Raw genomic sequence first — 12,568 nt, 5'->3', positions numbered from 1 at the left:
TAAGACTGCCACTGAACATCTGCCCTACCAGTGAGGAACAAACCAGAGCTTAGGTGTGGTGAAAGTATGTCTAACATGGAGCACTAAACCCTAAAGGACACATCACCTACACACTCAACTTCCTCCCCATACTCAACTCAGAAAAGCAACCGCTTTTCAGGTAAAAGGTTCTAGCTCCACTGCTGCCTAACAGATTTCTCTCTAAGGCCAGACCCCAAACTTTGATTTTTGAATTGCCATCTAATAGGCTGTGGAAGTTTCCTGCTCAGGAAAGCTGCCAACCACATAAAAATATCATCCAAGTGACAAATAGAAGGTAAAGGTTAAGTCTCTCAAACTCGATTCTTTTGCAACAGTAAGACCAGCTGGCACGTAAATCTTAAGTTGAACAAGTATGTTAACTTCCTTGGATCAATTGAGTCAAATAAATTTAAAATGATCCATTTTATGTTTAATGTGAGGCTAAGAAGAACTTCCACTTCAAAAGGCAAGTTCTCCTGGCAACTAAACAGCATGCACCCTCTAAATGACTTCCCCAATATAACAGAAGAACTTCTATTTTAGCACAGTATGGCTTTGGGGCAAGAAGGATCAGGATGTGAATCTCTGCCCCACCGCTTACTAGCTGAGTACCTCGAGCAAGTTACTCAACTTTCCTAAGCCAGCTTCTTCATCTGTAAGATAAAGGAAATAATCAGCTTTATAGAATTAAGCATGAAAGTAACTAGCATAGTGTTGGTGCTATGGTCTGAATGTTCATGTCTCCGCAAAATTCCTATGTTGAAATCCTAACCCCTAAAGGTGATGGTATTCATAGGTGGGGCCTTTGGGAGGTGCTTAGGTCATGAGGATGAAGCCCTCATGAACGGGATTAAGTGCTCTTATAAAAGACACCCCACAGAGCTCCCTAGCCCCTTCCACCACATGAGGATACAACCAGAAGTCTGAGACCAGGAAGAGAACCCTCAGACGACCATGCTGGCACTCTGATCTTGGACCTCCAGGCTCCAGAACGATGAGAAATAAATTTCTGTTGTTTATAAGCTACCCAGTCTATGGTATTTTGTCATAGCAGCCCGAACAGACTGACAGTCGGGAACACTGGTGGGCCTCTAAAAATGGCAGCTATTATTATTTCCACTTTACTGGGAACCTGAGAAGTTCAGATAAGTTTACAAACAAAAGTGCTTAGAGTTGAACATATGTGTAAACTGAGGGCTAGCCATTTAATGACTCAAGGTCTTGATGAATAAGGAACAAAAATAAGGTAATGGAACCCAAGAGTCCCAACTCTGATTTCTCTAAGCTACCATCTCGTCAGCATTTCCTGATATTAACACACGACCCAGCATCAGGTTTTGCTTTAAAAACAAGTAAGATGAAAACAACAGCCATGCCACGCATCATGTTACCTTTCTTTGGGAAGTTAATTTTACTTGATAAATATTAGCTAATGTTTAGTCTTCCTTTATTTAGCACTTTTATCCTTGTAAATTAATAATCATAACACATCTCTTAGAAAGAACATTAATGGATATTACCACCACCATTTCAGACAGAGAAACTAAGGTAAACTAATTCTGATGGTGACAGTAAGGTAGGATCAAAAACTGAACTAGACTCTAAATGCTATTCTTTCTAAGAGAACACACTATTCCTCCCCAGCATTCACTAGATTCATAATTGACATTTTCTGGCCACTATTTAATTCCAAAGACCAAACCACGGGCCGGCTCCGTGGCTTAGCGGTTAAGTGCGCGCGCTCTGATGCCGGCGGCCCCGGTTCGGATCCCGGGAGCGCCCCGAGGCACCACTTCTCCGTCCAACGTGAGGCCGAGTCCCACGTACAGCAACTAGAAGGATGTGAACCTATGACATACAACTATCTACTGGGGCTTTGGGGGGAAAAAACTGAATAAATAAAATCTTTAAAAAAAAAAAAAAAAAAAAAAGACCAAACCACATGTTTAAAATAACACCATTTGTAACATACCTTTTAATTTCCCATCAAAGTCCGGGCTTGTGGCCACCTGGAGTCCCGGATGTGGTAGGAGGAAACAGGTGACATTGGAGAAACACGAGTGAATGTGATTTCGCACATTCTGAATTTCTTCATGTTGATGTTCTTTCACCTGCCGATGAAGATCAACAATTTACAAAAGACCATTTGTTTTTCTTCACTAGTGTCCTACACCACTAGTATAGGACAAAGGAAAGAAGAGTTGCCAACTCTGCTGGATCGAGTGAGATAGGCAGCTAGGCAGACATGAGCGGGAGATCATAGCTGGAGACCTTGCTGCATCAATGGAGCCTCTTACTGGCATCCAGACATGAGCGGGGGAATCACAGCTGGAGACCTTGCTACATTAAAGAAGCGTCTTGCTGGCATCCCACAAGATACAGATAAAGGGAAACTAAGACCCACCTGGCACCGCCACTGGAGTCCAAGACCTTCAACCACGATGATAAAAGTAACGAGCCCACAAACAACACATACAAAGCCTTCTGCTATACACCTCTAGAGGGCATTGACCTTTCTTTAATCTACATACAAATTCCATATGCATTAGTCCCTCTTCCTCAGGGGATAACTGCCATGACAGTTCCGGAGATTCTCCTTGAAAGTTAAGAATTCCCCCTCTCGACGTGTGGGTGAAGGAAAGACCATTATTGGCGGACAACCAGATAATGCAAATTCCCTCCAAAAGAGCGCAAATAAAAATAAAACTAACCCAAGACACAGGACAGATGTGTTCTCTGGCACTGCCTGCTCCTCACTTGGAGTGTATCTGACTTTTCCTCAATTAAATCTTTGCTTGCTTGCTGCTGCCGTTATGTCGGTGTCTGAACTCTCTCTCATGCTGACCAAGAACCGGGGCGATCGGACTTTTCAGTCCAGTTACAACAGTGGCCTTTGATTTGTCCAATGAGAAAACTCAGAACCATAAGGAGCAATAAATGCATAAATTTGATTAACCATGGCCTGGCCCCTATAGCTGCCAAAGAACAGGTACTAAAGAGTTTCTTAGGAGTACTGCACGACACTTAAGAAGAACAAGGAAAGATTTGTGGGCATGAAGGAGGAGCTAACCAGTTAGTAGTGACTGACAAAGGATTCCTGTGTTTTAATGTTGGAGAACAGGCTAAGCTTGTTTATATCGACCCCAAAACAAATAAAAATTTTGAATAAGAATAACAGAACTAAAGTTCTGAATGTGACATTCTAAAGCCACATATAGAGCCTGGTGTAAAATGTGAAATGGAAATTACAGTCGAAGCTTGGGCTTTTGCCCAGAGTTCTTCCCTACAGTCCCTGTGCATTATATACCCAGGTTCTTCAATCTTACCACGAATAATATTAGGGTGTGCTAATTTTCATAAGCATTTAATACACTTAATATAATTTTCCATAATCTGCTTTAAAAAAATAGCTAAAGGCAAATGAGAAAGTTATCAGTACTTTTAGGTAATTCCCCAGAAGATCATATTTCTACTTACTTGGAGACGCTTATCCAAAAATGACATTCCTCCTTGTAGCCCATAGCTGTATTCGTAAGGGAAACTCCAGTCTCGAACCAAAAACATCAGTGTCTATTTAGGAAAAGAGCAGAACGTATTATAATGTTGCATAAATGCATTTCAAAACACCAACTGAAGTACTTCTTTGCATAATGCCAGCTTCTTCAACAGGGGCAAGAAAACGTGCTGAAAGATGTATCTATTCTGCAACATCTTAGAAACCTTACAAACACGAGAAGGACATGCATAAGCCTAATGTGAGGTCTGTACATCCTATCTGCTACTCTTGTTCCCACCTGTAATAGGAACAGAAGGAAGGGGTTGATGAGAAAATGTTAAATAGGGGGCTCTGCTCTAAAGGCAAGTAGGAGGAAGGGGGAAAGGACAAGAAAACAAAATGGCACAGGCTAATCATACAATCAGATCTACTTATAACAGTAGAAAGGAAAAGAAAACTAAATTAAATAATAATACTTCAAGCTCTTCTCGTCTTATTGAGGTTACTGTGCATTCTCATCCTCATGAAACAATTAGCTAAAGAAGGGGTCAGCAAACTTTTCTATAAAGGGCCAGAGAGTAAATACTGTAGGCTGTTGTAGCAAGAAGTAGCCATGAACAATACGAATGAGGGTAGCTGTGTTCCAACAAAACTTTAGCTACGGATACTGACATTTAAATTTCAGATAATTTACACGTCATGAAATATTATTCCTCTTTTTATTTTTTTCAACCATTTAAAAATGTAAAAACCATTCCTAACTCACAGGTCATATAAACAGGCAGCTGGCCAGATTTGGCCTGTGGACTGCGGTTTGCTGATCTCCAAACTAAAACAAAGATATGAAGTACATTTAAAGTTAACATTCTACCTGGAAGGGTTTTTGGAAAATTTCATCCATCGCCAGACGACCATATTCTGTGAAGAGCTTTAAAAAAGAACAGTTATGGTTTGTAAGGCAAAATTGCGTAAAGTATCTCCATGGCTATTCTTTAGCAAAGAAATCATTTAACAGACTGAATACTACTTATATGAGACCAAAATTCTACAGTTTCAAAAGCCCGCAGGAGCTGTGAACCTTAAAATAATCTTTCTTGGTTATTCCTCTTTCTCACATCCCATATCCCAATTCATTAGCAAATCCAGAGTCCAACCACTCACAACTTCCACGTGGCTTGGAAAATTGCAATAGCTTCCTAACTGGTCTCCCTGCCTCAGCCCTTGCCTCCTACAGCCTATTCTCAATACAGCAGCCACGGTGGCTCTGTTATAAATAAGGTTAGTTGGACCACATCAGGCCTCTGTTCAAACTCTCCAACCTCACTCAGTATCTAACACCAGTCCTTATAGCATGATCCAGCCACACTGGCCCTCCTTGCTGTTCCTTAAACGTGCTGGGCACACTGCTGCCTTAGGGCTTTGTTCGGACTCTTCTTTCTGCCTGTAACGTTCTTCCCCCGAATATCTGCACAATCAGCTCCCTCACTTCTTAATGTCTTTACTCAGACGGCTCCTTCTCAGTGAAGCCTTCCAGGTCATCTACCTAAACACATTACAACTCTCCACACAATATTTCCAACTCTGTCTCTTTTTTATTTTTCTCCTTAACCTGTCTCACTATCCAGCATACTGCACCTTTACTTATCTTGACTAGTGTCTGTCTTCATTATTAGCATGTAATCTCCACGAGGGCAGGAGTGTTCGTGTTTTGTCCACTACTGTACCTCCAATACGTAAACCATTCAAATGACTGAATGAACGAATTCTTTAAGGTTAGGGTTTACACATACACTTACCCCTATTGCTCCCTGAAGTCTCACTAAAAGTGTAGCGAAACAAAGCTTAAAAGTTATAAACTCACAGGACAAAGACGATGAGAAATGATATGACAGCAGAAAAGAGTTGTCAACAACACTCTGGAAGGAAAACAGACAAACGAGAACGACCTGTCTCAGGTTTTGGCTTTCTCTGCCCTGTTAAGAAATCTGCAAGAAGCAGAGGCCATCAAGAAATTAGCAGATTCTCTGAAAGGCTCAGAAATTAGAAGCCCCAGTCACCCTGAAGGAGGGGGTGAGGGACTGGGGCTGAAAACTAAGAAATGGTTGAATGTCTTTGCAGAGAGCACCTACACTCTCAGATCCTGCTCCCTCCCCCAGCCCCACAGAGATGGGAATTGTGCTCTCCAGAGAGGATAAAGCAAAAGGAATTTAGATTCTTTTTTGTTGTTGTTGTTGGTGAGGAGAACTAGCCCTGAGCTAACATCCGATGCCAATCCTCCCCTTTTTTCCTTGAGGAAGATTGGCCCTGGGCTAACATACATGCCCATCCTCCTCTACTTTATATGGGGCTGCCACAGCATGGCTTAACAAGCAGTGCGTCAGTGTGCACCAGGGGTCCCAACCTGCAAACCCCGAGTCGCTGAAGCAGAGCACACATACTTAACTACTGCACCACAGGGCTGGCCCCAAGAATTTAGATTCTGCTACCAAAGTCAGCTAAAGATAGGAGTAAGTCTCCTACCTTACTGGAAATGGGTACTTAAGTCAAAGTGCACATACTGAATAGCAAGACTCCTTAGCCCTCTCACGCTGCTGGAGCCGCAACAAACTTCTACCTACCCAGGTAGGAAGTTAAAGAATTCTTGTCTGGGGAAATTTACAGCCCAAGAATAACAGTCTGAAAACAAGACATTAGGGGTTGCAACAAAATAGCTAAATAATCTTGTCCAATCACCTCACAGTGATCCAACCCAGTATACAAGGCCCACCCTCTTACCAAAGCTCCCAGTCAGGTTTTTACTGGCTCACTCTTAAATACAGATGGTTAGGGACCACCAGGCCTTTGGGAAAAGCTTCTAACAGGAAAGACAGAAACTCATGTCCTTCAGTTTTAGAAAATCATCTTATATTATTCCTCTTATAGTTTCTTTCCCTCATTTCTCATTTACTAAAACTCCTATTATTAACAGGTTAAACCTCCCCCGAAATGATCCTCAAATTTTCCTTTTTTTCTGTGCCCTCCGTTCTTCCTCTCCTCCACCTCTCTCACTCCTCTTCCTCCCTTTTTTCCCTTCTCTCTCCTCCCCTCTCTATCTCTCTTTTCTTCTCTCCCTCTCTCTGCTTCACTCCTCTGTTCACAATTTCTACATCTTTTTTTTTTTTTTTTTTTTTTTTTGCTGAGGAAAATTAGCCCTGAGCTAACATCTGTGCCAATCTTCCTCCATTCTGTATGTGGGTCACCACCAAAGCATGGCTGACAAGTGGTGTAGGTCCGCACCTGGGATCCCAACCTGTGAACCTGGGCTGCCGAAGCAGAACGCACCAAACTCAACCACTACGCCACGGGGCCAGCCCCCTACTCTTTGTCTTTTTATTCAACCTACTAGGGAAATTTTCCCCAATTTATCTTCTAACTCTTTCTCTACTGAATTTCCCATTTTTGCTGTTACAGTTTTAATTTCCAGGAGCTCTTTTCTGTTTTCTGAATGCTGCTTTTTCACAGCATCCTGTTATTTCTTGGTTACAACAGTTGCAACATCTTATCTTTCTGAGAATATGACTTCACGAAGAATGAAGAAAAAGCCCACACTAAGGCACATTACAATGAAAATTCACGGCCAAGAATAAGATCTTAAGCTTCCAAGAGAAACAAAAAGGTCACATACAAACGATCAGGAGTCAGATGGTGTGGGACTTAAGCAGCAATGCTGGAAGCTAGAAGGCAATGAAGCAAAGCCTTCGATTCTAAAAGAAATTTATTTTCATCCTCTAATCTAGGATAAAATTTAAATATTCTTAGACTTACAAGGCCTCAAAAAAGTTACCTCCTATGCAACCTTTCTATCCTTTCTCAGGAAGCTACTGGAGAATGCATAGGAATAAGGAGAGAATAAACAAATAAAAGATCAAATGGGATCCAACCAAAAAAGGAAGTGAAAAGAAACTGCCAGGATGACGGCTATGCACCAGGCAGACAAGAGGCAGTCCTGCTAGAGGAGAAGACAGCATCAGAGCGATACCTCCCTAGGAAAAATGAAACAGAACCTGAAGTGACGAGACCACACAGAGAAGTGTTAGGAGTCTATCCTCTGCGGATGCATTAGTGATAAGCACATAGAACACTAAACTAATGAAAACGGTGATAAAGGAACTTAATTATAGTCTTTGGGTGGTGAACATGATGTAATCTACACAGAAATCGAAATATAATGATGTACACCCAAAATTTATATGTTATAAGCCAGTGTTACCGCAATAAAAAAAAAGGCAATTAATTAAAAGAAATGCAATCATAGTTCACAATGAGCCTGTTATGAAGAATATAGATCTCCTTAGGTTTACTCCAATATTCAGTTATTTCAATATTCTTAATATTTTCTTGCTATAACGAATGTTTTCATTACATTTTTAAACTGGTTAATGTTGGTATATAGGAAAGCCTACTGATTTCTGTATTTGTATTTTGTTTTTGTTTTTTTGTTTTTGTGAGGAAGATCAGCCCTGAGCTAACATCCATGCTAATCCTCCTCTTCTTGCTGAGGAAGACCGGCTCTGAGCTAACATCTATTGCCAATCCTCCTTTTTTTTTTCCCCAAAGGCCCAGTAGATAGTTGTATGTCATAGCTGCACATCCTTCTAGTTGCTATATATGGGACGCGGCCTCAGCATGGCCGGAGAAGTGGTGCGTCGGTGCGCGCCCGGGATCCGAACCCGGGCTGCCAGTAGCGGAGCGCGCACACTTAACCACTAAGCCACGGAGCTGGCCCTGTATTCATATTTTGTGATGGTTATCTAATTAAATTATTTTCTTCATTCTAAATAGTTTTACAGTTGATTCTTATAGATTTCCAGGCACACAAGAATATTATTTTCTCCTTCTAACATTCATATTTATGCAATTTCTGGCTCCACCATCAATCAGCCTTGTCAAGTGGGACAAGTCCTCCAGCCATTATGCCCAGTGGCCATCCTCTACAGAGACTAAGTCCACCACACCCACTATTCCTGTTTCACCAACCAATGCCCTAAATGTAGCCACATCTCTCCCCCAAGCTCCACAATCTAAGGCACCGGCACCTCGTCCACATGATGCTCCAGACCACCCTTCCCCCACCCCAGACACTTCCACTGTATCTTCTGCAATTTCAGATCCACAATGAACAGTCCCCCAAATTTCCAGCGCTTCTCTGCACATTTCTTCCACTTCCTTGCTTTAACTAAAATGTGAGGGCACAATTTTCCCTGTAGATATCTCAAGTAGTGTCTATTAATCTCTCACACCCCACGTGTCTCCGGATCAAAAGGTGGGGCTGGTGACTTCCCTGCTTTCCTCTATCATCTCTAAACTATTATTCTCCATCCCCTTATAAAAAGCCCTACTCCTTTAGGATTTGTGCCATTCTGTAGAACCACCTCTTCCCCCTACTCCTTACTGCTGTCCATCTACTAACCATGTAGTCATTCCCTCTCATTCATCAAGGACTTTGACCCTGTCCAAGTCTTCTTCATCAAAGCAAGCACTTCCAATCAATCTCTGCCTCAGCCAAGAACCTAAGATGAGTAGAAGACTTTTTTCCTCCTCTACAGTAGGACATAATTAAAAGAATCAAGAAAGCTTGATGTTGAAATGACTATGAGAAAGACATGCTCAAACATATCTGGGGTTTGAGGAACCAGAGGATGGTGGAGCTCTTAAGAATAGGATCAGGGGCGGGGCCAGCCCGGTGGTGCAGCGGTTAAGTGTGCGCGCTCCACTTTGGCGGCCCAGGGTTCGCAGGTTCGGTCCCAGGCGCACACCAATGTACCACTTGTCAAGCCATGCTGTGGCTTGACACATATAAAGTAGAGGAAGATGGGCACTGATGTTAGCCCAGGGCCAATCTTCCTCAGCAAAAAAGAGGAAGATTGGCATCGGATGTTAGCTCAGGGCTGATCTTCCTCACAAGAAAAAAAAAAAAAAAAGAATAGTATCAAAGGAGAATTACATAACTGTGTCAGAATTTCCTTACCACCTGTTATGGGTTGAATTGTGTCTCTCCAAAAATATGCTGAAGTCCTAATCCCCAGTTCCTGTGAATGTGACCTTATTAGAAATAGGGTCTTCGCAGATGTAACCAAGTTAAGATGACGTCACTAGAGTGGGCCCTAATCCAATATGATGGCTGTCCTTATAAGAAGAAATAAGAGAGACACAGGGAGGAGAACGCAATGGGAAGACCCAGAGGGAAGACAGCCACACGAAGACAGAGGCCGAGACTAAAGTGCTACAGCTGCAAGCCGAGGAATGCCAAGGATTGCCGGCCACCACCAGAAGCTAGAACGAAGCAAGAAAGGATTCTCCCCCACGGGCTACAGAGAGAGCACAGCCCCTCGACCACTTGATTTCTGACTTCTAAGCTCCAGAAGTGTGAGACAAGAAATCTGTCAGCTTAGGCCCCCCAGTTTGTGGTACTCTGTTCCAGCAGTCGTAATACACCATCCATGCCTATTCATTTATGTCCCTCTCTCACTGACTGGACTATAAAATCCATAAAGACAAGAATCATGTCTACCTCACACACTATTGTATCTACAGCACTTGGTCCACTGCCTCACACAAGGCAGGCATTCAAAAAAAATACGTGAAAGGAAGGAGTTTAGAAAAGAATAAGTCTCAGGTGAAAGGTGTCAAGCTCAAGTTTTGATGAAAATGTTTTAAGGAGCAACAGCTCTCAACAGTGAGTCACAGCACTGGTGTAGAACCATCAATTATGAAGTACAAGGAATGCTAGGAGTAACATTCAGGGCCAAAGTTTAGGAATTATTTTCTTTGTTTTTTTAAAGGAATATAAATTAGAACTAATTCAAGGTAATCCCTACAAGAAATGACACCCTCTCTCTCACATTCTGATGTTTTCTTGAATGTCAGTGGGAGAAGAGGAATTAAAGAAGCATGCCAGGAATTGCATCTAACTCTGGAATATCCAAGGAAGAGTGTTTTATAGGAAAAACATATAAGAACTGCTGCTATGGAGAACAAAAGACAAAGACTAATAATAGCAGTAGTAATAGTAATGATAAATAATGGCCAGCAGTTGCCAAGCACATACTATCTTTCAGGCACACAGTTCTACACATTTTACAAATATTAATTTATTTAACCTCACCTGGATTATTGCAATAGCTTCATAACCAGTCTCACTGAATGCATACTTGCCTCTTTTTTTTTTTTTAAAGATTTTATTTATTTATTTATTTTTTCCCCAAAGCCCCAGTAGATAGTTGTATGTCGTAGCTGCACATCCTTCCAGTTGCTGTATGTGGGACGCGGCCTCAGCACGGCCGGAGAAGCGGTGCGTCGGTGCGCGCCTGGGATCCGAACCCAGGCCGCCAGTAGCTGAGCGCTCGCACTTAACCGCTAAGCCACGGGGCTGGCCCTGCTTGCCTCCTTAAAAATCTATTCTAAACACAGCAGCCAGGGTGATCCTTTTACAATATGTCAAATAACATCACTCCTCTGCTCAAAACATGGCTCCCTTCTCACTCAGAGGAAAAGTCCAAGTCCTTACAAAGGCCCAGCATCGCCAGGACCTCAGTGCCTCTCTGAATTCATCACCCAGCCTCCTCCTGTCACACCCTCCAGTCCCACCCACTGGCCATCTTGCTGTTCCTTGATCCTGCCAAGCACACTCCACCTCAGGGTCTTTCTTCCTGCTATTCCCTCTCCTGTAACACTTTTCCTCTGAGAAATATCTGCAGGGCTTACTCACCTACTTTCTTCTGTTCCCTGCTCAACTCAGTAAGGCCTTCCCTGACCTGCCCAGCTCTACCCCAGCAATAGATATGGTGTAGGAATTACTATGAATGAAAAACCTTCCTCCGTATTTCAATCTTTTGCTAAAACTACTCAGTTGTAAAATTTTTCTTAGTCTTAAAATTTTTAAATGATATAGTATGATGTTAAAATTTTTATGAAGAGCATATACCTGTAGCTGTTGAAGATCATCTTCCTGAATGTTCTGGGACAAATTATAAATCTAGAAAACAAAAATTCAGATTGATACCACTCTAGCTTATGTAAAACAAAACCCAAATAAGCCTAAAGCATTGAACAGAAGCTTTATACAATTAAAGGTTTGCATATAGAAATACGAGGTCTGTTCAAACAGTAATATTATCTGTCTTTTAGAAAACTACGCATATAATGTTGAAATCACAAAATTCTTCCTTTACAGTTTTTTTTTTTTTTTTTTTTAAGATTTTATTTATTTTTATTTTTTACCCCCAAAGCCCCATTAGATAGTTGTGTGTCGTAGCTGCACATCCTTCTAGTTGCTGTATGTGGGACTCGGCCTCAGGATGAACGGAGAAGTGGTGCCTCGATGCGCACCCGGGATCCGAACCCGGGCCACCAGCATCGCAGCGCGCGCACTTAACCACCAAGCCACAGGGCCGGCCCATACAGTTTTCCTAGGTTCTTACTTAATCTACATTTCCTGTATGACATAATTGATGTAATTTAAATTCCCACTTTTCAGACTTTTGTTGGAGCATTTTATATATATTTATGACCAAAGTGGAAAAAATAGGTTAGGCTTCTTCTTGAGCTTGTAAGAGCTTAACTTGTATTTGTAGTCTAAAAAGAACATTCACATGTCATCATAGGAATTCTGATAACAGAATGATAGCTGGAACTAAACGGATTCCCTTTATCTTATTTCCTCTGCACGCTTTCTTCTCAGTCCAGTGGTGTTACCTGAACAGAACTAGTCATGGTGCTGAGAGCAAAGATGGTAGCACAATCTTTCACGGTGGACTGGCTGTCAAACGCCCCCTGGGTATCCATCAGAACAACTGCAACCTAAAAAAAAGAAAGTACAAACAAAATATGTTAAAGTGAGAAGGGGAAAATGTAAAGGAGAAATTGAAAAGTACAGGTGACATTTAAATGAGGCTTAAGCAGGGGCCGGCCCCGTGGCTTAGCGGTTAAGTGCGCGCTCTGCTACTGGCAGCCCGGGTTCGGATCCCGGGCGCGCGCCGACGCACCACTTGTCCCGCCATGCTGAGGCGGCTT

The 12,568-nt window shown here is 42.2% G+C and overlaps 1 protein-coding gene across 2 annotated transcripts in view; it reads right to left on the bottom strand.

Annotated features, from left to right (window-relative positions):
* Nucleotides 1-12,568, bottom strand: part of ATL3 (atlastin GTPase 3) — a 52,197-nt gene that overhangs the window by 23,328 nt on the left and 16,301 nt on the right. For both annotated transcript variants that reach the window (XM_087422748.1, XM_087422749.1), the window contains exons 4-8: nucleotides 12,251-12,355; nucleotides 11,481-11,531; nucleotides 4,389-4,445; nucleotides 3,499-3,591; nucleotides 1,994-2,132 (exon numbers count right to left, since the gene is read on the bottom strand). In XM_087422748.1, the coding sequence (XP_087278874.1) occupies nucleotides 1,994-2,132; nucleotides 3,499-3,591; nucleotides 4,389-4,445; nucleotides 11,481-11,531; nucleotides 12,251-12,355 (445 nt within the window). The remainder of the gene's footprint in view (nucleotides 1-1,993; nucleotides 2,133-3,498; nucleotides 3,592-4,388; nucleotides 4,446-11,480; nucleotides 11,532-12,250; nucleotides 12,356-12,568) is intronic.

Source organism: Ceratotherium simum, chromosome 34 (assembly GCF_057802395.1).
Source record: "Ceratotherium simum simum isolate JZ-2026a chromosome 34, ASM5780239v1, whole genome shotgun sequence".
NCBI lineage: Eukaryota > Metazoa > Chordata > Mammalia > Perissodactyla > Rhinocerotidae > Ceratotherium > Ceratotherium simum.
The sequence above is the reverse complement of the archived record's forward strand: the minus strand, read 5'-3'. Positions and strand labels throughout refer to the sequence as shown.